Below are 27,413 nucleotides of genomic sequence, written 5' to 3' on the forward strand. Positions count from 1 at the left end.
CAATACACATCTTATGTTCTCCTCCTTACTTCTATTTCTGGGTACTTTAATTCTATCCAATCTAGCTTACAGAGCTTCTCACTAGGTTCCTAACAAACCATTTCCTTTTCAGCTTTCAAATGCCTTCTCACATAATGCCTTCTGGGATTGCGGTACTGTACTCAAAAGATGGTTTATGACAAGGAGTTTGGTGTACCAAAGCAATCATCACATTTTTTTACAAGAAGATACAACTGGGAAAAATCTAGAAACTTTATGATTTGAGTATACTATTGTGGTCAACTCTTTTAGAAAAATATTTGATCACTACCTAGTAAAAGGGTGATAAAGAATCTTCTAAATGTTCTGCAGTTGTCATTCATGAAACGTGCATTGGTAGCACCCTGGCATCAGTGACATCATTCATGGTTTTACTCATTATCATCTGGAAAATAGCAACTGGGCATTGTGTCTTTTCTATTCCTTTACCTGAGGCCCATTGCCAGGAACAGTAGCAAAAACCAAGACCACCACTGGAAAAGATTATGTGAGCTTCACTTTATAGAAAACACAGCATTAGGTTGTTCGTGGAGATGAACTATGAACAATAGAAAAATTATTTTTTGAAAAATCCAGACCAGCCTTGTGAACACATTTGAAGTTTTTCTGGAAATGCACGGCGTTGTCTAGAGATTTATAGGGCTCTCCTGACGCCTAGTGGGGAACCATATGCAGCACAACTCTGGGTGAGTGAGCCCAAGCCCTAGCCACAAAACACAAATTATTTTCTAAAAAATAATGTTTACCAGGCAATCTCTCTACTAGGAAACCATCCTCTGAATGGACGCTGGCACATGTGTATATATGCATGTACCAATAAGAATAATTGGCTGGGTGCGTGGGCTCATGCCTGTAATCCCAGCACTTTAGGAGGCCAGGATGGGAGGATCACTTGAAGCCAGGAGTTCAAGACCAGCCTCAGCAGTACAGTGAAACTCCAACGTTACAAAAATTTTAAAAATATTAGCCAGCTGTGGTGGGGCAGGCCTGTAGTCACAGCTATTTGGAAAGTTGAGGCTTGAGCCTGGGCGTTCAAGGCTACAGTGAGCTATGATCATGCCACTGCACTCCAGTCTGGGTGACAGAGAAAGACCCTGTCTCAAAAAAAAAAGCTCACGGTGGCTTCTGAAATAAAAAGAAATGAGAAGTAGTCTAAATGACGCTTGGTGAGAAAACTATTAAAGCTTTACAAGAGAATACAATAGAGCTTATTAATGCCTTGGGGGAACTATATGTTATTAACATACAAAAATATATGTTAAACAAAAGAAAAAATCAAGATGCATAAAGTACACGTTCATTCATGTAAAAATAAGTTTTTTTTGTTTGTTTGTTTGTTTTGAGACAGAGTCTTTACTCTGTCACCCAGGCTGGAGTGCAGTGGCACCATCTTGGCTAACCGCAACCTCTGCTTCCCGGGTTGAAGCGGTTCTCAGGCCTCAGCTTCCCTTGTAGCTGGGACTACAAGCGCATGCTACCACGCCCGGCTAATTTTTTGTATTTTTAGTAGAGGCTGGGTTTTACCATGTTGGCCAGGCTGGTCTCAAACTCCTGGCCTCAAGTAATTCACCAGCCTTCGATTTCCAAAGTGCTGGGATTACAGGCATCAGCCACCATACCTGGCCTAAAAATTAGTTTTATATGCTTGCAAATACATATAAAATGTATGGACACACACACACAGAAAAAACTACCTAGAAATTTACCTTTAAAGGCCGGGCACCGTGGCTCATGCCTATAATCCCAGCACTTTGGGAGGCCAAGGCAGGTGGATCACCTGAGGTCAAGAGTTAGAGACCAGCCTGGCCAACATAGTGAAACACTAAAAATACAAAAATTAGCCGGGCATGGTGGCAGGTGCCTGTAATCCCAGCTACTCGGGAGGCCAAGGCAGGAGAATAGCTTGAAATCTGGGAGGCAAAGCTTGCAGTAAGCCGAGATCAGCCACTGCACTCCAGCCTGGGCGACAGAGTGAGACTGTGTCAAAAAAAAAAAAAGTCCAGGAGCGGTGGCTCGCGCCTGTAATCCCAGCACTTTGGGAGGCTGAGGTGGGTGGATCACGAGGTCAGGAGATCGAAACCATCCTGGCTAACACAGTGAAACCCCGTCTCTACTAAAAATACAAAAAAATTAGCCAGGCATGGTGGCGAGCGCCTGTAATTCCAGCTACTTGGGAGGCCGAGGCAGGAGAATAGCTTGAAATCTGGGAGGCAAAGCTTGCAGTAAGCCGATATCAGGCCACTGCACTCCAGCCTGGGCAACAGAGTGAGACTCTGTCTCAAAAAAAAAGAAAGAAAGAAAGAAAGAAAGTTACCTTTAAGATGTGAACATGAGAAATGAAGATACTTTTACTTTTCATTTTGTAACTTTGTTTCTGTCCACACTGATGAAAAAAAAATTTATACTGAACTTTTTTTTATTTTGAAAGACAGAGTCTTGTTCTGTCACCTAGGCTGGAGTGCAATGGTGTGATCATAGGTCACTGCAGCCTTGAATTCTGGGCTCAGGCAATCCTCCTGCCTCAGCCTCCTGAGTAGCTTGAACTACACCAAGCTAATTTTTAATTTTTAATTTTTTTTTTTTTGAGATGGAGTCTCACTCTGTCACCCAGGCTGGAGTGCAGTGGCGCGATCTCGGCTCACTGCAAGCTCTGCCTCCCGAGTTCATGCCATTCTCCTGCCTCAGCCTCCAGAGTGGCTGGGACTACAGGCACCCGCCACCACGCCCGGCTAAGTTTTTGTATTTTTAGTAGATACAGGGTTTCACTATGTCAGCCAGGATGGTCTCGATCTCCTGACCTCGTGATCCACCCGCCTTGGCCTCTCAAAGTGCTGCGATTACAGGCGTGAGCCACCGCGCCTGGCCATGCGTGGCTAATTTTTGTATTTTTAGTAGAGGCCAGATTTCATCATCTTGGCCAGGCTGGTCTTGAACTCCTGACCTTGTGATCCACCCGCCTCAGCCTCCCAAAGTGCTGGGATTACAGGCATGGGCCACCGCGCTTGGCGGTTTTTTTTTTTTTCTTTTTTTTAGACAGAGTCTCACTGTGTCTCCCAGGCTGGAGTGCAGTAGCTTGATCTCGGCTTACTGCAAACTGCCCCCTCCCGGGTTCAAGCGATTCTCCTGCCTCAGCCTCCAGAGTAGCTGGGATTACAGGTGCGTGCCACCATGCCTGGCAAATTTTTGTATTTTTAGTAGGGATGGGGTTTCCTCATGTTGGCCAGGCTGGTCTTGAACTCCTGACCTCAAGTGATCCGCCCACCTCAGCTTCCCAAAGTGCTGGGATTACAGGCATGAGCCACTGCACCTGGCCTAATTTTTAAATTTTTTTGTACAGACGGGGATCTCACTGTGTTGCCCAGGCTGGTCTCAAACTCCTGGCCTCAGGCCATCCTCCCCACTTGTCTTCTCAAAGTGCTGGGATTCTATAATCCACTGCACCTGGCCCCATCCTTATCCTGAACCTTTTATATTTCAACGTTTTACATTTTCTTGCTCGTAAAACTATTATACATTTATTATAGGATATTTGGAAAATATACATAGTCATAAAATTATTTTTTCAAAAGTACTTGTAATCTCACTCAGCATTGAAAAAAATAACATCCTTTAATAGTCTTAGATTGTATTATATTTTATTTGAATAGGTAATATTTTCACATGGTTCAATAAGGTAAACACTGTGAAAAAGCACACACCGAGAAGCTCAGACAGTCCACACCATCCTGCCTGCTGTAGGCAGCCACCTTCATTAGTCTTGCACACTCTATCAACCATCCCCCCAGTCCCTGGCAATCCCTAATCACTGTCTTCTGTCTCCATGGATTTGCCTGTTCAGCATATTTCATATGTATAAATGCAGTCTTATAATATGTGGTCTTTCATGTCTGATTTCTTTGTTTCCAAGGTTTATCCATGCTATATCATGTATCAGGTCTTCATTTTATGGCTGAATAATAATCCATTGTAATAATACACCAGATTTCATTTTATCCATTCAGTTGATACATATTTAGGCCTTTTCTGGTTTTTGGCTATCATGAATAATGCTGCTATGAACACAGCATATGTACCTATGTTATGAACACATGTACAGGTTTCTGTGTGGATATATCCTTTCAATTATCTTGGGAAGATGCCCAGGAGTGGACATGCTGAGTCATATGACTATGTTTAACCTATGAAAATTGACAGTTTTCCATAGACCTACTAGCGTGAGGGTTCCAATTTCTCCACACTCTTGATAATACTTGTTATCTTTATTATGTATACATCTATATTATTTTGTACTATCTATAGTATTTTTGATTGCAGCCCTCCTAGAGTGTGAAGTGGAATCTCGTGGTTTTGATTTGTCTTTCATTGACAGCTAATGATGTTGAGCCTCTCTCTATGTGCTGGTTGGCCATTTGTATATCTTCTTTGAGGACATGTCTATTCAAGTCCTTTGCCCATTAAAAAAATAGCTTCAATGAGATATCATTTATATACCATATAGTTCATCTATTTAAAATGTTGAAATTAATGGTTTTAGGTCATTCAAAAGCGGTACAACCATCACCACAATTGATCTTAGGACATTTTGATCACCTTGGAAAGAAACCTGAAACCCTTAGCTAGCACCCTTCCCAATCCCTCCCCTCCCTCCATCAACCCTATATAGCCACTATCTGCTTCCGTCTCTATAGATCTGCCTAGTTGGACATTTTATGTAAATTGATTCACACACTATGTGGCCTTTTTGTGTAGCATACTATTTTCAAGATTCATTCATGTTTTCTTTTCTTTTCTTTTTGTTTTTTTTTTTTTTGAGACGGAGTCTTGCTCTGTCGCTGGAGTGCAGTGGCACGATCTCGGCTCACTGCAAGCTCCGTCTTCTGGGTTCATGCCATTCTCCTGCCTCAGCCTCCCGAGTAGCTGGGACTACAGGCGCCTGCCACTGCGCCTGGCTAATTTTTTGTATTTTTAGTAGAAACGGGGTTTCACCGTGGTCTCGATCTCCTGACCTCGTGATCCGCCCACCTCGGCCTCCCAAAGTGCTGGGATTACAGGCGTTTTTTTTGAGACAGAGTCTCACTCCGTGGCCGAGGCTAGAGTGTAGTGGCGTGATCTTGGCTCACTTCAACCTCTGTCTCCCAGGTTCAAGTGATTCTTGTGCCTCAGCCTCCCAAGTAGCTGGGACTACAGATGTGCGCCACCATGCCTGGCTAATTTTTGTATTTTTAGTAGAGATGGAGTTTTGCCATGTTGACCAGGTTGATCTTGAACTCCTGCCTCAAGCAATCCACCCGCCTTGGTCTCCTAAAATGCTGGGACTACAGGCATGAGCCACCGCACCTGACCTCTTTTCTTTTTTTTTAATTGAAGCATTTTTTTTTTATTGTGCTAAAAATTTACAATATAAATTTGTCATTTAAACCACCTAAATATACAATTTGGCTGGGTGCAGGGGCTCATACCTATAATCCCAGCTCTTTGAGAGAATGAGGTAGGAGGGTTGCTTGAGGCCAGGAGTTTGAGACCAGTGTAAGCAACATAGTGACACCCTATTTCTGCAAAAAATTTAAAAAACTAGCCAGGTGTAGTGGTGTGCACCTGTAGTCCCAGCTACTTTGGAGGTTGAGGTGGGAGGATCACTTCAGCCCAAAGGTTGAGGCTGCAGTGAGCTATGATCACACTACTACATTCCAGTCTGAGTGACAGAGTAAGACTTTGTCTCTAAATAAATAAGTAAATAAATCAATCTAATTTCCTATATGGTGTGAGGGGTAGGGCTCCAACTCATTCTTTTGCATTCAGTTCTCCCAGAACCATTTGTTGAAAAGACTATTCTTTCTCTATTAGATGAACTTTGCATCCTTGTCAAAAATTAGTTGACATGTATGAGTTTACTTCTGGATTCTTAATTATATTCTGTACGTCTATATGTCTGTCCTTATGCCAATACCTACAGTTTTGATTGTATGAAGTTTTGTAAATGAGAAGTATGAATCCTACAACTGTATTCTTTTTCAAGGTTGTATTTGGGGCCCTTTGCAATTCCATATGAATTTGAAGATTGGCATTTTCATGTCTGCAAAAAGAAAAAGAAAGGAAAGAAGGATGGATGGAAGGAAGGAAGGAAGAAAGAAAAGAAAGAAAGAAAGATAAAGAAAACAAGCAAGCAGGCAGGCACTTAGAGTTGTGACTGCATTGAATCTGTAGATGGCTTTGGGCAGTTTTGCTATCTTAACAATATTGTTTTCCAATCCACTAACACGCAATATCCTTTCACTTATTTAAGTCTTCTTAAATTTCTTTTTTTAAGATGAAGTCTCACTCTGTTGCCCAGGCTAGAGTGTGCAGTGGCATGATCTCTGCTCACTGCAACCTCCACCTCCCAGGTTCAAGAGATTCTCCTGTTTCAGCCTCCCAAGTAGCTGGGACTACAGGTGTGCACCACCATGCCCAACTAATTTTTATATTTTTTTAGTAGAGACGGGGTTTCACCATATTGGCCAGGCCGGTCTCGAACTCCTGACATCGTGATCAGCCCGCCTCGGATTCCCAAAGTGCTGGGATTACAGGCTGAGTCAGGAGAATGGCTTGAATCCAGGAGGCAGAGGTTGCAGTGAGCTGAGATTGTGCCACTGCACTCCAGCCTGGGTGACAGAGCAGCAAGACTCCGTCTCAAAAAAAAAAAGATAAATAAAATTGACAAAACTTATTTATTTATTTATTTATTGAGATGGAGTCTCGTTCTGTCGCCCAGGCTGGAGTGTGGTGGTGCGATCTCAGCTCACTGCGAGCTCCGCCTCCCGGGTTCACGCCATTCTCCTGCCTCAGCCTCCCAAGTAGCTGGGACTACAGGCGCCCGCCACCACGCCCGGCTAATTTTTTTGTATTTTTAGTAGATACAGGGTTTCACTGTGTTAGCCAGGGTGGTCTCAATTTCCTGACCTCGTGATCCACCTGCCTTGGCCTCCCAAAGTACTGGAATTACAGGCATGAGCCACCGCACTCGGCCAAAGTTGACAAATCTTTAACTAGACTGACAAAGAAAACAGGGCGAAGTTGCAAATATCTAAAATCAGAAATAAAAGTGGGGTAACTACTATTGACCTTTTACAGAAAAAGGATTAGAGCTGGGCATGGTGGCAAATGCCTATAGTCCCAGCTACTTGGGAGGCTGAGGCAGGAGGATCACTGGAACCTGGGAGTTTAAGGCTTGTGTAAGCTATGGTCATATCACTGCACTCTGGCCTGGGCAATATAGCTAGACATGATCTTTTTTTTTTTTTAGATGGAGTCTTGCTCTGTCACCCAGGCTGGAGTGCAATAGTGACATCTTGGCTCATTGCAACCTCCACCTACTGGGTTCAAGAGATTCTCCTGCCTCAGCCTCCTGAGTAGCTCGGATTACAGGTGCGTGCCACCATGCCCGGCTAGGCTAATTTTTGTATTTTTAGTAGAGACAGGGTTTCATCATATTGATCAGGCTGGTCTCAAACTCCTGACCTCGTGATCTGCCTGCCCCGGCTTCCCAAAGTGCTGGCATTACAGATGTGAGCCACCGGGCCCGGCCTATTTATCTATTTAAGAACCAACTCGTTTTTGTTAATTTTCTCGATTGCTTTTCCTCTTTTCTATTTTATTTATCTCTGCTCTAATCTTTATTATTTTTTTCTTCATCCAGCTTTGAGTTTAGTTCGTTCTTTTTCTGTTCCCTCAAGGTGTAAAGTTATTGATTTGAGATCTTTCTTCTTTTTAAAATGTAGCTATTTACAGCTATAAATTTCTGTTTGAGAACTGCCTTCACTGCATCCATAAGTTTCAGCATACTGTGTTTTTATTCTCCTTTGTCTCGCAGTATTCTCTAATTTTCCTTGTGATTTCTTCTTTCAGTCATTGGCTATTTGAGGGTGTGTTGTTTCATAGCCACATATTTGTGAGTTTTCCAGTTTTCCTCTTGTTACTGATTTTTAACTTCATTCCAGTGTGGTCAGAGAAGATAGTTTGCATGATTTCAGTCTTTTTAAATTTATTGAGACTTGTTTTGTGGCCTATCATATGGTCTATCCCGGAGAATGTTTCCTGTGCACTTGAGAAGAATGTGTATTCTGTTGTTGTTGGGAGGAGCTCTGCATATATGTCTTGTAGGTCTGATTGGTTTATGGTTTATTTTATTTTATTTTTTTTGAGACAGGGTTTCACTCCCTTTGCTCAGGCTGGAGTGCAGTTGCATGCTCTCCGCTCACTACAGCCGTTTCCTCCTGGGCTCAAGCAATCCTTCTGCCTCAGCCTCTCAAGTAACTGGGACTACAGGCATGCGCCACCATGCCTGGCTAATTTTTGTATTTTTAGTAGAGACAAGGTTTCACCATGTTGGCCAGGCTGGTTTTGAACTCCTGAACTCAAGTGATCTGCCTGCCTCAGCCTCTGAAAGTGCTGGGATTACAGGCGTGAGCTATAGTATTGTTTAGCTGGGTATGGTGGCTCACATCTATAATCTCAGCACTTTGGGAGGCTGAGGCAGGAGGATTACTTGAGCCCAGGAGGTCAAAGTTGCAGTGAGCTGTGATTGTGCCACTGCATTCCAGTCTGGATGACAGAGCAAGATCCTGACTTAAAAACACAACATGGCCGGTTGCAGTGGCTCACGCCTGTAACCCCAGCACTTTGGGAGGCTGAGGCAGGTGGATCACCTGAGGTCGGGAGTTCAAGACCAGCCTGACTAACATGGAGAAACCCCGTCTCTACTAAAAATACAAAATTAGCTGGGCATGGTGGTACATGCCTGTAATCCCAGCTACTCGGGAGGCTGAGTCAGGAGAATCGCTTGAACCCGGGAGGCAGAGGTTGCGGTGAGCCGAGATCATGCCATTGCCCTCCAGCCTGGGCAACAAGAGCAAAACTCCATCTCAAAAAAAAAAAAAAAAAAACCACAACGCGCACACACACACACACACACACACACACACACACACACACACAGAGTATTGTTTGAGTCCTCCATTTCCCAATGATCTTCTGTGTAAATGTTATATCCATTATTAAAAGTAGTGTATTGAAGTTTCCAGCTATTATTGTAGAACCATCTATTTCTACCTTCAATTCTATCAATATTTGCTTCATATATTTTGGGGGCTCTGTTGAATGGTGTGCATATGTTTAAAATTGTTATATCTTCTTGATGAATTGATCCTTTTGTCAGTATATTATGTCCTTCCTTGTCTCTTATAAGAGTTTTTATCTTTTTTTTTTTTTTTTGAGACCGAGTCTCTCTCTCTCGCCCAGGCTGGAGTGCAGTGGCGCGATCCGGGCTGACTGCAACCTCTGCCTCCTGGGTTCAAGCAATTCTCCTGCCTCAGCCTCATGAGTAGCTGGGATTACAGGTGTGTGCCAACATGCCCAATTAATTTTTGCATTTTTAGTAGAGACGAGGTTTCACCATGTTGGTCAAGCTGGTCTCGAACTCCTGACCTCAGGTAATCTGCCTGCCCTGGCTTCCCAAAGTGCTGAGATTACAGGTGTGAGCCACTGCACCCAGCCAAGAGTTTTTATCTTAATGTGTTTTTATTTGATATTAGTATAGTCATCCTATCTCTCTCTTTTTTTTTGAGAAGGAGTCTCACTCTGTCACCCAGGCTGGAGGGCAGTGTTGTGATCTCTGCTCACTGCAAGCTCCGCCTCCCGGGTTCACACCATTCTCCTGCCTCAGCCTCCCAAGTAGCTGGGACTACAGGCGCCCGCCACCACAACCAGCTAGTTTTTTGTATTTTTTAGTAGAGACAGGGTTTCACCATGTTAGCCAAGATGGTTTTGATCTCCTGACCTTGTGATCCGCCAGCCTTGGCCTCCCAGGGATTACAGGCGTGAGCCACTGCGCCCCGCCTCTTAGCTCTCTTTTAATTACTATTTGCATAGAATATCTTTTTCCATCCTTTATTTTTAACCCATTTGTGTCTTTGGATATAAACTGGGTCTCCTGTAGACAGCATATAGCTGAATCATGTTTTTTTTTTTTTTTAATCATTTTGCCAGTCTCTACCTTTCGAATGGAGAGTTTAATCCACTTACACTTAAAGTAATTATTTATTTATTTATTTATTTTTTTGAGACAGGGTTTCACTCTGTTGCCCAGGCTGGAGTGCAGTGGTGTGATCTCAGTTCACTGCAACCTCCTCATCCTGGGCTCAAATGATCCTTCTGCCTTAGTCTCCCAAGTAGCTGGGACTATAGGCATGTGCCACCATGCCTGCCTTATTTTTGTATTTTTTGTAAAGATAGGGTTTTGCCATGTTGCCCAGCCTGGTCTTTAACTCCTGGACCCAAGTGATCCACCTGCCTCAGCCTCCCAAAGTGCTGGGATTATAGGCATGAGCTATTGGGCCCAGCCCTAAAGTAATTGGAGATAAGAAGGACTTGTAACATTTGCTACTTGTTTTTTGTATGTCTTTGTGTTAGTCATGGTTTTCTGGAGAACAGAAGTAATATGATGCATATATATGATATATATTTATAAACACGAATATATGTTAAATATATAAATATACAGAATATGTACAAAAATATGTTTATACTTATAAACATATATGTACAATTTGTTTATATTTATAAACATTATATATGTAAAATATATAAAAATGTATATGCTTATATAAAATTATTTTATATATCCATATAAATATATGTAAACTATATTTATATTTATTTACATATAAAATTATATATAAACCTATTTTAAATAAATACATAAAAAGAAATATATAAATATATTTATATCTCTATATATTGTATACAATATATCTTTATATATAGGCTGGGTGCTGTGGTTCATACCTGTTATTCCAGTGCTTTGGAAGGCTGAAGCAGTAGGCTGCTTGAGACCAGGAGTTTGAGACCAGCCTAGGCAACATAGTGAGACCCTGACTCTACAAAAAATTTAAAAATTAGTTGAGTGTGGTGGCATGGACCTATAGTCTTAGCTACTTGGGAGGCTCAGGGAGGAGGACTGCTTGAGCCCAGGAGTTTAAGGCTGCAGTGAGCTGTGATTGTGCCGCTGTACTACAGCCTGGGTAACAGAGGGAGACCCTGTCTCTAAAAAAAAGTATATATATGAATGTGTGTGTGTGTGTATATATATATATATATATATATATATATATATATGTATATATAATTTTTGTTTTTTTTTTAGAGATGGAGTTTCACTCTTATTGCTTAGGCTGGAGTGCAATGGTGCAATCTTGGCTCACTGCAACCTCCGGCTCCAGGGTTCAAGTGATTCTGCTGCCTCAGCCTCCCGAGTAGCTGGGATTATACGCATGCGCCACCATGCCCGGCTAATTTTGTATTTTTAGTAGAGATGGGGTTTCTCCATGTTGGTCAGGCTGGTCTTGAACTCCTGACCTCAGGTGATCTGCCAGCTCGGCCCCCTGAAGTGCTGGGATTACAGGCGTGCTTCTACTTTCTTATCCCTAAGTACCATCTTACCTGTGGGTTTTTTGGTAAAAATTATTTATCCAGTTGAGTAAGTTCCCCTCTATTCGTTAGTTTACACAGAGTTTTAATGATGCATGGGTGTTGGAGTTTGTTAAATGCTGTTTTTTTTTGCATCTATTGATAATGCAATTTTTCTTCTTTAGCCTATTGATTTGATGGATTACATTCATTGATTTTCTGATGTGGAACAAGCCTTTCATATCTGGGATAAATCCCACTGGTTGTGGTATATAGCTCTTTTTATACATTGTTTGATTTGATTTGCTAATATTTTGTTGAGAATTGTTGCATCTATATTCATGGAAGATATAGGCTTATAGTGTTTTGTTTTGTAGTTTGTTTTTCAGTAATGTCTTTGTCTGGTTTTAATATTAGGGTAATGGCCTCATAGAAAGAATTGAGAAGTATTTCCCCATGTTAATTTTCTGGAAGAACTTCTTTAGAATTGGTATTATTTCTTCCTTAAATGTTTGGTAGAATTTCTTAGTTAAGCCTTCCGGGCCTGGGGTCTCCTTCATGGAAAGGTTTTGTTTTGTTTTTGTTTTTTTGAGATGGAGTTTTGCTCTTGTTGCCCAGGCTGAGTGCAATGGTGCTAACTCCGCTCACCACAACCTCTGCCTCCTGGGTTCAAACGATTCTCCTGCCTCAGCCTCCCAAGTAGCTGGGATTACAGGCGTGTGCCACCACGGCCGGCTAATTTTGTATTTTTAGTAGAGACGGGTTTTCTCCATGTTGGTCAGGCTGGTCTTGAACTCCTGACCTCTGGTGATCGGCCCGCCTTGGCCTCCCAAAGCACTGGGATTACAGGCGTGAGCCACCACGCCCGACCCATGGAAACGTTTTTAACTACAAACTCAATTTATTTAATAGATGTAGGACTTTTTGTGTTATCTTAAAAGTGAGCTTTGGTAACTTGTATTTCACAAGGAATTTGTATAGTTCATTGTTCAAATTCATTGGCGTATATTCTATTTTCATTTTAATATATGTAGAATGTGAAGTCATGTCAACTTTCTTATTCTTGGTATTGGTAATTTGTGTCTTTTTTTTTTTTTTTTTTTTGAGATGGAGTCTCGCATTCCAGGCTAGAGTGCAGTGGCGCGATCTTGGCTCACTGCAATCTCTGACTCCCAGGTTCAAGTTATTCTCCTATCTCAGCCTCCCGAATAGCTGGGACTACAGGTGCTTGCCACCATGCCCGGCTAATTTTTGTATTTTTTTTTTTTTAGTAGAGATGGGGTTTCTTTGTTCCTTTTTTTTTTTTTTGAGATGGAATCTCGCTCTGTCACCCAGGCTGGAGTGCAGTGACACAATCTCGGCTCACTGCAACCTCCGTCTCCTGGGTTCAAGCGATTGTTCTGCTTCTGCCTCAGCCTCCTGAGTACCTGGGACTACAGGCGCATGCCACCACACCCAGCTAATTTTTGTATTTTTAGTAGAGACGGGGTTTCACCATATTGGCCAGGCTGGTATCGAACTCCTGAACTCCTGATCCGCCCACCTCAGTCTCCCAAAGTGCTGGGATTACAGGCGTGAGCCACCTTGCCCGGCCTCTCTCTCTCTTTCTTACTTTCTTTCTCTTTCTTTCTCTCTCTCTCCTTTCTTTCTTTCTCTCATTCTGTCTTTCCTTCCTTCCTTCCTTCTTTTTCTTTTTTTGGCCTGCTTGCTTGTCTGTCTGTTCTTTCTTTCTCTTTCTTTTTCTCTCTCTCTTTTTTTTTTTTTTTGTGGAGTTTCACTCTTTTTGCCCAGTCTGGAGTGCAATGGTGCAACCTCGGATCACTGCAACCTCTGCCTCCCAGGTTCAAGGGAATCTCCTGCCTCAGCTTCCCAAGTAGCTGGGATTACAGGTGTGCACCACCATGTCCAGCTAATTTTGTATTTTTAGTAGAGATGGGGTTTCACCATGTTGGCCAGGCTGGTCTCAAACTCCTGACTTCAGGTGATCTGCCTGCCTTGGCCTCCCAAAGTGTTGGGATTACAGGCATGAGCCACCGTGCTGGGCCAATTTGTGTCATTTTCTTTTTTCCTGATTGGTCTGACTATTGATCTTCTCAAAGAACACCCTTTGATTTCATTCATTTCTCTATGTCTTTTAGTTTTTAATTTTATTGATTTTTACTTTTATCTTCTTTCTCTTCTTTGGTTTTACTTCATTTTCTCTGTCTAGTTTTTTTCTTTTTTGAAGCCGAGGTCTTTGTTTTGCCCAGGCTTGTCTGGAACTCTTGGGCTCAAGTGATCCTCTCACCTCAGCCTATTTCTGATACAGATTTCTAATTTAATTTCGTTGTGGATAGAAAATATGTTTTATATGACTTGACTCCTCTTAATATTTTTATGGCCTACAATATGGTTTATTTTGATAAGTGCTCTGTGAAAACTTGAAAATAATGTGTATTCTGTTGTTATGAGTAGTTTTCTATAAATGTCTATTTGATTTAGTTGGTTGTGTTTAAGTCTTCTATATACTTACTATTTTCCTGTCTAATTGTTCTGTCAATTATCAAAAGAAGGATTTGAAATCTCCAAATATAATTGGAAGTTGTGGTTCTGTCAGTCTTTGCTCCATGTATTTTAAGCTTCTGTTAATGGGAACAAAGATGTTTAGGGTTGTTATGTCCTATTGATGAACTGACCCCTTTATAATAATAATAATAATAATAATAATAATAATAATAATAATTCTCTTGGCCAGATGTGGGTGGCTCACATCTGTAATCCCAGCACTTTGGGAGGCTGAGTCAGGAGGATTGCTTAAAGCCAGGAGTTTGAGACTAGCCTGGGCAACAAAGTGAGACTTTAACTCTACACAAAATCAAAAAAGTCGAGTGTGGTCGAGAATGTCTGGTCCCAGCTACTTGGGAGGCTGAGGCAGGAGGATCCCTTGAGCCCAGGAGTTGGAGGCTGCAGTGAGCTACGATTGCATCATGGCATTCCAGCCTAAGTGACAGACTGAGACCCTGTCTCTGGAAAAGAAACCCGATCCTCTTCATCCTTAGTGATATTCTTTTCCCTGCAATTAATTTTGTTTGGAATTTCCTTGTCCTAAAATCTATTTGTCTACTCAGTTTTCTTTTGTGTGAGCATGGTATGATGGTGTATCTGGTATATCTTTTTGTTATCGTTTTACTGCCACTGGGGTAATCACAGGACTCACCTGGTTTGTCTCCTGTCTCTCAAGGATTACTGTCCTTTGCCTGAGGTCCAGCGTCGCCAGCCTGGGCGACAGAGCGAGAGCCCGTCTCAGAAAAACCCCCAAGTCCCCCACCTCAGTTCAAAGACCTCTCCTTTTTTCCTCCGCTGTCACGGTACAGGAAACAATGTGTAGTTTCCACTACCTGGAAGACTCGACTTGCTCTCCGAGAACCAGTTCCCCGACAGGGTTCCTAGAGCGCAGGCTGCACGGCACAGCCCCAACACTCCCTGCTGCTTGTGAATCTTCGCATCGCCCTCCCAGGGGTCAGGAATGTGTGCTTCGGTGTCTCCAGAGCCTAGCACCACCCCATGACTCAGCTAGCGCTCGGAGGGTCCTTCCATCTGCCGCCGCTGGGGCCTTCGCTACTTCCCCCTCGCTCCTACTGGCTGGCCGACCCGGCTGCCCAGGCCCGGAAGCCCAGGATCCCAGTCACGCGTCTCCCCTTAGTCCCCGCCTCCAGCCACGCCCCCCACACTCCTCCGTCGGCCCCGCCTCCAGCTCCTGCTAGCCCTCCTAGTCCTTCCTCGGCCCCACCTCCAGCCACGCCCCCCACGTGCGCCATCAGCCCCTCCCCCAGCTCTCGCTCGCCCTCCCGAGTCCTCCCTCGGCCCGGTCCCCGCCTCTAGCTCCCCCTTGCCCTCCAAGGTCCTTCTCGGCCCCGCCTCCTGCCGCGCCCCCAACGCTGCTCCGTCGGCCCCCGCCTCCGGTCCCGCCCTCATGCTCCTCCCATTTGGTCCTGTCTTCTGCACTGGCAGAGGTCGCGGCCGGCCTCGGAGAGGAGACGCCGACGTCAGCGCGCCGGGGCGGGGCTGGCGGCAGGAGACGCCGCGTTGAGAGCTTGGGCTGCTCCGTGAGCCGCGGGCGCGTTGCGCTGCCTGGCGGCCTTTGCCCGAGCCGAGCCCGCTTCCCGAGGCCGCCAGTCGTCGCCTGCCCGCGCCTGCGCAGCGTCCCGGGCCGAGAGGGCCACGGCGGCGGCCATGGCGCACCGCTGTTTGCGGCTGTGGGGCCGGGGCGGCTGCTGGCCCCGCGGCCTACAGCAGCTCCTCGTGCCTGGCGGCGTGGGCCCGGGCGAGCAGCCTTGCCTCCGGACGGTGAGTCCTACCTGGGCGCCCGGCGCCCTCCACCCTGCCTCGGGCCCACTTCCGGCTCGGGAGAGCGGACGTCAAGGTCACTGGCCCCCGCCCTCCGGCCGCACGCGGGCCGTCCCTGCCGAGGGCCTGGGTGCCCCGCGCTGTCTCTCAGCCGGCCCCGGGAGCGCCGATTCGCGCTCAGCCCTGCCTGTGGGATTCAAGTTTTGAAAACGCGCAGCTTCAGTAGAGCCGGGTTTTCGCGCTTCACCGGGGCGGTTGAAGCCTCGAAGGTCATGTTGGCTTGGTGGCCGTCCTTGTCCCCGCTTTCGTGTCCCGGGAGCACGGAACGAAGGCGTCTGTAATTTTGAGTCAGCAGCACGAGCACGATGTAGTCGCAAGGACGGGTTTTGGAGTCGGGCTGCCTAACCTCTCCGAGTCTCCGTGTTCCCGTCTGTTGAATGGGGCCATTGCGGGCATTCCAGGACTGGCAGTATTAGCTATTATTATTAAGAATGTCACCTTTTCAGAGCAGGGACTCTGTGTTCGTTGCATATCAGGGCCTGCTCTCAGCAGGAGGCTCTTTCTCTGTTGGTAGCCATCCCTCTAGATACACACACGGGACCTGATACGTGTTTCTGATATAATGATAGCGTGTTGACAGAACCATGGCCGTGATCGGTCTCAATGAAAGGTTCACGTGTCGAATAGTCGCTCTCACTGTTTAAGTGACACGGTTCCTCAGCCTTGCACTGGTGTACGGGTGGTGGTTGAGGTCCCCGGGTCGGCCACGGGAACCTGGCTTGGCCTCCTGCTATCCCAGCGCCCTTGTAGTCGGCTCAACGTCTTCACTGTAAGGGGAGATAGGCTAGTGCCGGGGCTCACGCCTGCGATCCCAGCACTTAGGGAGGCCGAGGCGGGAGAATCGCTTGAGTCCAGGAGTTGGAAACCAGCTTGGGTAGGGTAGCAGACCCTCCGATCTACGATTTTTATTTTTATTTTTATTTTTTAAGAGACGGGGTTTTGCTTCTTCGCCCAGGCCGGAGTGCAGCGGCGCAAACACAGCTCACTGTAGCCCCAAACTCAAGCGATCCTCCCGCTTCAGCCTCCGGAGTATCTGGGACTACAGCACCGTGGTTGATTTTTAAAAAGTTTCTGGAGAGGCCAGGCGCGGTAGCTCACGCCTGTAATCCCAGCAGGCGGGCGGATCACGAGGTCAGAAAATCGAGATCATCCTGGCTAACACGGTGAAACCCCGTCTCTACTAAAAATACAAAAAATTAGCCGGGCGTGGTGGCGGGCGCCTGTAGTCCCAGCTGCTCGGGAGACTGAGGCAGGGGAATGGTGTGAACCTGGGCGGTGGAGCTGGCAGTGAGCCGAGAGCGGGCCACTGCACTCTAGCCTGGGCGACAGAGCGAGACTCCGTCCCAAAAGATAGGGTTCACCATCTTGCCCAGTTGCCCAGGCTGGCCTGGAACTCCAGGACCCAGGCGATCCTCCTGCCTCCTCCTCTCAAAGTGTTGGAATTACAGACCTGAGCCACAGCTCCTGGCCTCTACACATTGTTTTTTTTTTTTTTTTTCTTACCTGGGCTCAGTGACTTATGACTATAGTCCCAGCAACTTGGGGGGCCAAGGCGGGTTGCTTGGCGCGGGAGGTTGAGGCTCCAGTGAGTTTTGATTGCACTGCTATACTCCAGCGTGGGTGACGGACCCTGTCTCCTAAAAAAAAAAAAAAGGGCGGGGGTGGGGAGGGGGAATAATAGTGCCTGCATTCATGATTTTTACTCTTTGAGGCTCCCTTGCCAGTCTTAAATCAATTTCTTCGCTATGGTCACGCCACGCTGCCGTGTGGTAGGTCCTTTTTCGGTTTCCTGTATCCATTTCCCTGTTTTACCAAGCTCTGATCCCTTTTCTTTTTTTTTTTTTTTTTTGAGACAGGGTCTCGCTCTGTCGCCCAGACTGGAGTGCAGTGGTGTGATTTTGGGTCACTGCAACCTTCGCCTCCAGGGTTCAAGCAATTCTCCTGCCTCAGCCTCCCGAGTAGCTGGGATTACAGGCGCCCGCCACTACGCCTGGCTAAATTTTGTATTTTTAGTAGAGATGGTGTTTCACCTTGTTGGCCAGGCTGGTCTCAAACTCCTGGCCTCAAGCAATCCATTTGGCCTCCCAAAGTGCTAGGATTACAGACGTGAGCCACCTTGCCCGGCCTGACTGCTTTTCTTTTGCTGCTCATGAATATTGGATTCAGACGTACAGTTCCAGGTGGAGATCTGCGTTGTGAGTTTGCAGTTTTATGTCAGAAGTGTTACCCAAAGGCTTTCCTTTTGAGTGACACTATTGTCCCTGTGAGTATCACTCAGATGCTGATATATAAGGAAGTCCTCTGTGCTGACAGCTGTAGCTGATTGATTTGCGGAGGGTGTGGGGGTTCGCGGTCCTGATACATACTCTTTGGTACTCTCTGAAGATTTGCCTAGTGACACCTGGGCGTTACTGTGCTGTGAGGGAGTCTGATAGGACAGGTTTTCCTTTATGTTCCTGCTACCCTTAAAGATCAGAGACAGAAGTACTGCTTTCACAGTGAGGAAGAGATTCTGATGTGTTGAGAGATGAGTTATCAGGTGTTATGCCCAGAGGAATAAGACTGATGATAAAGCAACTGAAAAGTGCTCGTGTTGTCAAACGTAAAGGCTAATTCTCCAAGATGCGGTGCTCTCAACTTAAATTTTGTGAATTAGTATCTCTTACATTATTCTTTGAATGATAGACATGCAGATCTTGGATTAGATATGCAGAGGAGAAGAAGTTTCATTGATGATTTCTTCATAGAACACAACCTCAGTGTTAATTCAGTCACGGATTATTGCTAGGGATATTCCATGTCAACACAATTTGAAAATAGAGCCTAAAAAGGGCTTTTCAGTCAATATTTATGGAGCGTATACAGTGCCCTGTTCTGTACTAAACTTTATGGTGATATAAAGACTTGCTTTATATGGTACTATGGTTTGAGTTAGGCCTCACCAAAACTCATGTTGAAATTTGTTCCCCATCGTGGTGGTATTGGGAGGTGGGGCCCAGTGGGAAGTGTTTGGGCCATGGGGGTGGAGCTCTCATGAGTGTCTTGGTGCCATTCTAGAGGTAGTGAGTTCTGTGAGCTGTGGTGGGACTGGCTTAATTTCAGAGACCTTAGGTTATTATAAAGTAGAAGTTCCTCCCTCATGGTATGTGGCCGCTTTGCCGTTGACCTTCTCCCACCATGTTTTGATGTAGCACCTTCTCCTGCCATAATTTGACCTAGCATGTGACCCTCACCATAAGCCCAGCACCCTGTTTCTCATACTTCCCCTCTTGCAGAACTGTGAGCTAAATAAACCTTTCTTTGTAAATTACCCAGCTTCAGGCACTCTGTTATAGCGGAACAGAAAGGACTAAGACTAAGACGCGGCAATATAAAGACCCCTTCATATTACCTCTGCACCACTCCTGTTCCCTGTACTCAGAGCTTTTGTTTGGTTACATTGTTATGCCATAGTGTAACTGATTTGTCCCATGATTTTCTTCCCTATGTTTCTGTGCTTCTTAGGGGTGGGAACTGGTTCTGATTCCCCTTTGGACACCCTACTGCTTGACAGCACCTGGCCTGGAGTTGTTGACTTGTCTAGCTTGAATAACATTTCATTTTAATCTACACCCTTAATGGATTTGGCACTGGAAAAAAACTCTTATGTTGCATTCTTATCTGTTATCAGTGGTTATTTCATAGGCCAAGTGTTCCCGTGGTTGGGCAGGGTGTAACACAATATAAGCTCCAAAGTCTCCCAGGCCAGTATTGCACTCAGACAAAAACAGTGTTGGTGTTCCTGTCCTGTTTTGCTGTGTAGAATTGTGTATTTATTTGAAGTTAAATCATCTCATTCTGTTTTATTTGTTTTTTATTGACATTTTAATTTACAAACCATTGTTCATCTTAAATGTACAGTTCATTGGTTTTTAACATATTCATAAAGTTATGCAACCATCATCACTGTCTCCAATTCCAGAACATTTTCAGCACTCCGAAAAGAAGCCCTGTGACCATTAGTAATCATTTCGCATTTCTCTGTAATCATTCCCCCAACTCTAGGCAACTACTAATGTATCTATCTCTCTGTGGATTTGCCTATTCTAGACATTTCGTATAAATGGAATCATAATATGTGACCCATTGTGTCTGCCTTCTTTCACTTAGTATGATGTTTTCAGAGTTCATCCACGTGTCAGTACTTCATTCCTTTGTTTGAGTGACTGGTATTCTCTTGTATGGGTATACCACATTTTATTTATCTGTTCATCATCAGGTGGTGAATGTTTGGCTTGTTCCTACTTTTTGACTGTTATGAATAAGGCTTCTGTGAACATTTGTGTGCATATTTTTCGTGGACATGTGTTTTCAGCTTCCTTGGGTAGGGATGGCATTGCTGGGTCATATGGTGACCCATATGGTCATGTGGTACCATTTTGGAGATCTGTCAAACTGTTTTCCAAAGTGGCTACACCATTTTACATTCTCACCAGCACAGTGTACAGGGCTCCAGTTTCTTACATCCTCACCCACACTTGTATGTCTTTTTGATTATAGTGGATGTGAGGTGGTTTTATTTGGTTTTGTAATTTTTATAACTATTATTTTATTTTTATTTTTTTGAGACAGAGTCTCACTCCATCGCCCAGGCTGGAGTGCAGTGGCGTGATCTCGGCTCACTGCAACCTCTGCCGCCTGGGTTCAAGCAGTGCTTCTGCCTCAGCCTCCCGAGTAGCTAGGATTACAGGCACCTGCCACTGTGCCTGGCTAATTTTTGTATTTTTAGTAGAGACAGGGTTTCACCATCTTGGCCAGGCTGGTCTTGAACTCCTGACCTCGTGATGCACCCACCTCGGCCTCCCAATGTACTGGGATTACAGGTGTGAGCCACTGCGCCTGGCCAGGGTTTGTCTTTTGAATGCTACAAATTAAACAAACATCATCAAAGTGAATGTGTTGTCACATAATTATAATTGGACTGCAATTCTACATTATGTCTGATTTTGAAATATTCTTGTTTTCTGGATAATAATGTGTGTCTCCTGGTTCTTTTGCTGGAATCAGTGGCCTAGTGCTAGGTAATCCTAGTCCTCACTAGGGGAGTCATTCTGTGTTACTTCATAACCACCTGTGGAAGAGAGAGACCTTTCATCTACTTTATGACCAGGTAATGAAGCTCTTTTAAATTTTTTATCTTGATTTAACTATGGTTTTATTTTTATGTCATGTTGCAGCTTTACCAATTTGTTACAACTCAAGCAAGGGCCAGCAGAAATTCTCTTTTGACAGATGTAATTGCTGCTTATCAAAGATTCTGTTCTCGACCCCCAAAAGGTAAATGCTTAGGTGTGGCTGTAGTGTTCTACATTCTTAGGTTGGGTCTTTTGTCTCCTTCTGTAACCCATTCCCCTGCCTTCAACTTATGTCTGATTACAGCGATGAAGATATGTCATCTTCAAATGTAACACATTTGTAGATAATGAAATTGATATGCAAAAAGGAGGCTTTTTCCTTTAACACTTCTGGGTTGTGAACTCTATTATTTAGACTTTGATGTACTTGTACACAAGAAATGTTGTGCTTTTAGCTTGTGCTTTTTTTTTTTTTTTTTTTTTTTGGAGACTGAGTTTGGCTCTTGTCGCCCAGGTTGGAGTGCACTGGTGTGATCTTGGCTCACTGCAACCTCCGCCTTCTGGGTTCAAGCGATTCTCCTGCCTCAGCCTACCGAGTAGCTGGGATTACAGGCACCCGCCACCACACCCAGCCAATTTTTTGTACTTTTAGTAGATCCGGAGTTTTGCCATGTTGGGCAGGCTGGTCTCGAACTCCTGACCTCAGGTGATCTGCCCACCTCAGCCTCCCAAAGTGCTGGGATTACAGGCATGAGCCATTGCGCCTGGCCAGCTTGTGCTTTTCAGTGATGCATCAGCTACTTTGAAAACAAAATGAACACAAACCTGATGAATTCTAGTTTGAAGATAAGTATTTTTTTTCTTTTTCTAACAGGATTTGAAAAATACTTTCCTAATGGAAAAAATGGAAAAAAAGCTAGTGAACCTAAAGAAGTTATGGGAGAGAAAAAAGGTACCTTTTGACAATATTATATTTGAATTTTGTGTTTTCCCCTCATGTATAATGGTGGTAGTTTCCACTGAACAAAGAAAAGAGTTATCAGGCCGGGCACAGTGTCTCACGCCTGTAATCCCAGCCTTTTGGGAGGCCTAGGCGGGTGGATCACTTGAGCCCAGGAGGTGGAGACCAGCCTGGGCAATGTGGTGAAACTCTGTCCCTACTAAAAATACAAAAAATTAGTTAGACATGGTGGTGCACACCTGTAGTCCCAGCTACCTGGGAGGCTGAGGTGGGAGAATCACCTGAGCCCAGCAGTGAGCTGTGATTGTGCCACTGCACTCCAGCCTGGGCAACAGAGAGACCCTGTCTCAAAAAAAAAAAAAAGAAAGTTATAGTAAGTCAGTTGTGAAGCTGTAGGTTGCAAGTACATATAAAATTCTAGAGACCTTATGTTACATTTCACCTTAATTTTCTGTTGATATTTTTCTGTCATTTTGCAAATTGAAGTAATTTAAGGCTACCTTAGAGGTATTGTCTGGTCAAACTAAGCATATTTGGTAGATATCTGGCACATAATTTAAAACATTGAGAAAAATCTTAGAAATCTAATACTTGCAATTTATTTGATACATATTGTGTTTAGGGCAGTGTTTTAAAAATTGCTCCTCAGAGCATTACCTCACCTTAGGGATTCGGAGAGACTTTCTCAGAGCACGGTGGCTGGGGGACTGAGTGGGCCTCCTGTGCCCATTTTGACTGACTTCCTTGCTTTTTTTTTTTTTTTTTTTGAGACAGAGTCTAGCTCTGTCGTCCAGGCTGGAGTGCAGTGGCGTGATCTCAGCTCACTGCAAGCTCCGCCTCTTGGGTTCGCACCATTCTCCTGCCTCAGCCTCCTGAGTAGCTGGGACTAAAGGCGCCTGCCACCACGCCTGGCTAATTTTTTTTTCGTATTTTTAGTAGAGACGGGGTTTCGCTGTGTTAGCCAGGATGGTCTCCATCTCCTGACCTCGTGATCCGCCTGCCTCGGCCTCCCAAAGTGCTGGGATTACAGGCGTGAGCCACCATGCCCGGCCCATCCTTGCTTTTTAGGGAAATGTAAAGAAAACTGTAATTCAGTTTCTTTTTTTTTTTTTTTTTTGAGGAGGGGTCTCTGTCGCCCAGGCTGGAGTGCAGCGGCACGATCTCACTGCAACCTCTGCCTCTTGGGTTCAAGTGATTCTCCTGCCTCAGCCTCCACAGTAGCTGGGATTATAGGCATGCGCCCCCATGCCTAGCTAATTTTTAAGAGATGAGGTTTCACCATGTTGGCCAAGCTGGTCTTGAACTCCTGACCTCATGTGATCCACCTGCCTCTGCCTCCCAAAGTGCTAGGATTACAGGCGTGACCACTGCACCTGGCCTCGAGGAGTCCATGTTTTTAAATGTACTTGTCATCTAGTTGGACAGAAAAATACATGCCCAAAGAATGCAAAGGAGTAAGAGGCAGGGGACATGGGGAGGGAGAAGCGCTGGTGTGGGCTGGTGACAGCCCCGGGGCTCTAGGTTGGAGCAGTACCTACAGTTCTCCCAATGCATGCTAGGTGGTCTTTGAGTCTTGGTGTGGGGGCCCAGTAATGATAACCCATACAAGCTTTTGGGATGCTTTTGTGTGGACATTCCTTTCTCCCTGAGTGGTTTGGAGTGTTGCACAGCTTTAGTGGTGTGCTTACTGTGTGTTTTTCAGTCCTGGGCCTCATTGTGGGGGCTGAGGCTTGTGCATATCATACCTGTCTCAGACTCCACTCGAGACAGAGGTGCAGAAGCCCCTCGTATGCAGCATAGCGGGGTGAATGTGTCATGTTACATAGCCACTGAGGATGACCAGGTGCCTGTAGCCTCCCATCCTGCTACACTAGAGGGGTTGCTTCATGGTCACTGAAGACATTAGAAGTGTGTTCGGGCTGGGTGCGGTGGCTCAACGCCTGTAATCCCAGCACTTTGGGAGTCTGAAGCGGGTGCATCAGGTGAGGTCAGGAGTTGAAGACCAGCTGGCCAACATGGTGAAACCCCATCTCTACTAAAAATACAAAAATTAGCCGGACATGGTGGCGTGCTCCTGTAATCCCAGCTACTCGGGAGGCTGAGGCATGAGAATCGCTTGAACCTGGAAGGCAGAGGTTGCAGTGAGCTGAGATGATGCCATTGTACTCCAGCCTGGGAGGCAGAGGTTGCAGTGAGCTGAGATCATGCCATTGTACTCCAGTCTGGGAGACAGAGTGAGACTCCTTCTAAAACAACAACAACAAGGACTGATTTACAGTTTTCCTTACATACATTTCCCTACCAAGCAAAGATGCCAGCTGAATACCAACTGTGGGTGTGTTTTTTTAGCCATTTGTCAAAACCATGGGCTTTCCTGAACAAGAAAGTGTTAACAATGTATACTTTGTGGGAGTGGGAAAGGGAGTACTTACTTTTGTTTTGTTTTGTTGTTGCTGTTGTTTTTGAGATAGGGTCTTCCTGTTGCCCAGGCTGGAGTGCAGTGGTACAATCACAGCTCACTACAGGCTCAAACTCTAGGACTCAAGTGATTCTCCTGCCTCAGCCTCCTGTGTAGCTGGGACCACAGGTGCACACTACGATGCCTGGCTAATTTTTATTTTATTTTTTTATTTTTTTATTTTTTTTGAGACAGAGTTTCACGCTTGTTGCCCAGGCTGGAGTGCAATGGCGTGATCTTGGCTCACCACAACTTCTGCCTCCCAGGTTCAAGTGATTCTCCTGCCTCAGCCTCCCTAGTAGCTGGGATTACAGGCATGCACCACCATGCCCAGCTAATTTTGTATTTTTAGTAGAGACAGGGTTTCTCCATGTTGATCAGGCTGGTCTCAAACTCCCGACCTCAGGTGATCCGCCCACCTTGGCCTCCCAAAGTGCTGGGATTACAGGCGTGAACCACCGCGCCAGGCCAGAGGCAGGGTCTTGCTTTGTTGCCCAGTCTGGTCTTGAACTCCTGGGCTCAAGGGATTCTCCTGCTTTGGCCCCCCAAAATTCTGGTATTACAGGCATGAGCCACCGTGCGTGGCCAGAACACACTTTAAACTTTGAGTGGGGACAGGAATTTGCATCCCAACTCTGTGACTTATTCACTGTCCCCTAACACTGCCACCCATCCAACAAGTTACTTAAGCTATACTTTCTCCCTCTGTGAAGGGTATAACAGTCCTATAATTTCTTGGGTTATTGGGTTATTGTGCATATTTCATGAGATGATGGAAGTATAGCCCTTGGGAGCCTCCCTGATTGGTAAGCTTTGTATTTGTATTCTTTCTCATAGTGCTTCACTTAGTAACTGATCAGTCGCCACAGTGTATTCTGCAATGAGTCTTTTATTAAACCGTATACATGAAGACATTGCTGAGAGAGCTAAAACCTTGCCGTTCTTCTATGTGTGCTCTTTGTTTATAAACAGAATCAAAGCCAGCTGCTACCACACGCTCTTCTGGAGGAGGAGGTGGTGGCGGTGGAAAACGAGGTGGCAAGAAAGATGATTCTCACTGGTGGTCCAGGTTTCAGAAGGTTTGATGCTATACATTGTGTGAATTTTGAGGTTATGATGGTGGCCCAGAGAAGGTTGGGAGGCATTAGTGTAGTGTTGGAGGGATTTGTGTCTCACAGAGCATAGATCGTATTGTGGAATTTCATTCTTCACAGAAGCTGTCTCCCTCTCTGCCCAGGGTGACATTCCGTGGGACGACAAGGATTTCAGGATGTTCTTCCTCTGGACTGCTCTGTTCTGGGGTGGAGTCATGTTTTACTTGCTGCTCAAGAGATCCGGGAGAGAAATCACTTGGAAGGACTTTGTCAATAACTATCTTTCAAAAGGAGTAGTAAGTATTTTATGGGATTGGTGGCTATTGTGGTTCAAAGGTGAAATTCATCAGATTAGACCAAAGAAGTGACAGTCAGCAGGTTAACCTGGCTCGTCCATTGTAAAATTGTTATTTTCACTCAGATTTTTCTAATGCTGAGAAGTACTGCAACGAGAGAACTCGTGTTTTGACCTGGTGTCCTCACATTTACCCCCAAATTCTTTTATTTCACTACCTCCCAGAACTGGGTTTTGGAACCACTGCTTCTGACCATGGTCTTGGCAGTCCTCTGCTTGCGCCCTTTTCTCACGTGCCCTCAGCTGCCCCTGCTCTGTGCAGTCGTGTGCCAGCCTCTGCCCCTGCTCTGTGCTGTCATGTGCCAGCGTCTGCCCCTGCTTTGTGCTGTTGTGTGCCAGCCTCTTTGGGCCCTCTGTGGGTCTTTACTACGTTTAGTCACCTGTGGGCGTGGCAGCTAATCAGCGTGTGTTGTCAGAGCAGATGGTGCTCTAAGGGAGGGCCAGGTGGGTGCGTGGTCCCTGCCATTTCTCTGTCTGCGGAGCAGCCTTTGTTACTGTCTGCTGGGCTTGCCCATGTGTGACTATATTCACCACAACCAATGGGAAATAAGTAAGACCATATTTCAGCATATTTAAGATGCTATGGATTGTAAGACACATGGTATTTTATAAGTTGCTAAGACAAATCTAATAAGATGCTGATGAAATTATGACATGCCATCAATTGTAAAATGGATCTCCATTTCTGATGTTAAGATATGAAAAATGTGTGTCTTAGAATTGATGCAGTGGCCGGGCGTAGTGGGTCACGCCTGTAATCCCAGCACTTTGGGAGGCCGAGGCGGGTGAATCACGAGGTCAGGAGATCAAGACCATCCTGGCTAACATGGTGAAACCCCCGAATCTACTAAAAAATATAAAAAATTAGCCGGGTGTGGTGGCACGTGCCTGTAGTCCCAGCTACTCGGGAGGCTGAGGCAGGAGAATGGCGTGAACCCGGGAGGCGGAGCTTGCAGTGAGCCGAGATTGCACCACTGCATTCCAGCCTGGGCAACAGAGCGAGACTCCATCTCAAAAAAAAAAAAAAAATAGAATTGATGCAGTATAGTGATAGACACCAGAATTAGGCCTGCTGTGTAGCCTTGGGGAAACCCCTTAACCTCTTAATACTTGGGTTTTCATCCACGAAATGGATAAAGTAAGACGACATTAATACTTACTGAGGTAGTGTAAAGAATTTGAATTCGTTCTAAAGGTTGTACAGGAAGGTAAGGACGTAAGAAATGGTTATCTACTCAAATGAGCAGCTGCTACTGTGCTAAGAGCTGAAGTTGACTGAGATTAACTTCAGTTTATGTTTCCCCTGGAAGTTGCAAACCTTCAGTGGACTCCAGAATTCCAAAATGCTTACATCGCACAGATCCTGCCTGTACCATTGTCCTGTGCGTAGGGAGATGGGTTCCTGGTGCTTCCTTATGCCACCATCTTCCAGAGTCCTTTTATCTAGTTGGATTTTTGAAACATGTTTATCTTATGAAAGTGAGGATCTTATATGTGTAATTCTCAGATGTAGTGGGGACTCCCACTCAGAAGCTGCTCAGAAGCAGTGGTCATTGTGTGTGGA

General features: G+C 45.2%; 2 protein-coding genes across 3 annotated transcripts in view; both read left to right on the top strand.

Annotated features, from left to right (window-relative positions):
• Window positions 1–14,840: 14,840 nt before the first annotated feature.
• On the top strand, window positions 14,841–15,692 carry LOC134757421 (DBF4-type zinc finger-containing protein 2 homolog; the record flags this gene model as incomplete). Its single annotated transcript, XM_063699402.1, has 2 exons — window positions 14,841–15,151; window positions 15,257–15,692. Coding segments are annotated over exons 1-2 (747 nt in total), but the record flags the coding sequence as incomplete, so codon positions are not given.
• AFG3L2 (AFG3 like matrix AAA peptidase subunit 2) overlaps window positions 15,270–27,413 on the top strand; it is a 48,313-nt gene continuing 36,169 nt past the window's right edge. Inside the window, exons 1-5 of one of the 2 annotated variants that reach the window (XM_055368428.1) lie at window positions 15,270–15,807; window positions 21,084–21,183; window positions 21,856–21,933; window positions 25,373–25,479; window positions 25,638–25,790. In XM_055368428.1, the coding sequence (XP_055224403.1) occupies window positions 15,694–15,807; window positions 21,084–21,183; window positions 21,856–21,933; window positions 25,373–25,479; window positions 25,638–25,790 (552 nt within the window). In that variant the 5' untranslated portion in view covers window positions 15,270–15,693. The remainder of the gene's footprint in view (window positions 15,808–21,083; window positions 21,184–21,855; window positions 21,934–25,372; window positions 25,480–25,637; window positions 25,791–27,413) is intronic. The other variant, XM_055368429.1, reaches the window with a different exon arrangement.

This window comes from Gorilla gorilla, chromosome 17 (genome assembly GCF_029281585.2).
Source record: "Gorilla gorilla gorilla isolate KB3781 chromosome 17, NHGRI_mGorGor1-v2.1_pri, whole genome shotgun sequence".
In the NCBI taxonomy this organism is placed as follows: Eukaryota; Metazoa; Chordata; class Mammalia; order Primates; family Hominidae; genus Gorilla; species Gorilla gorilla.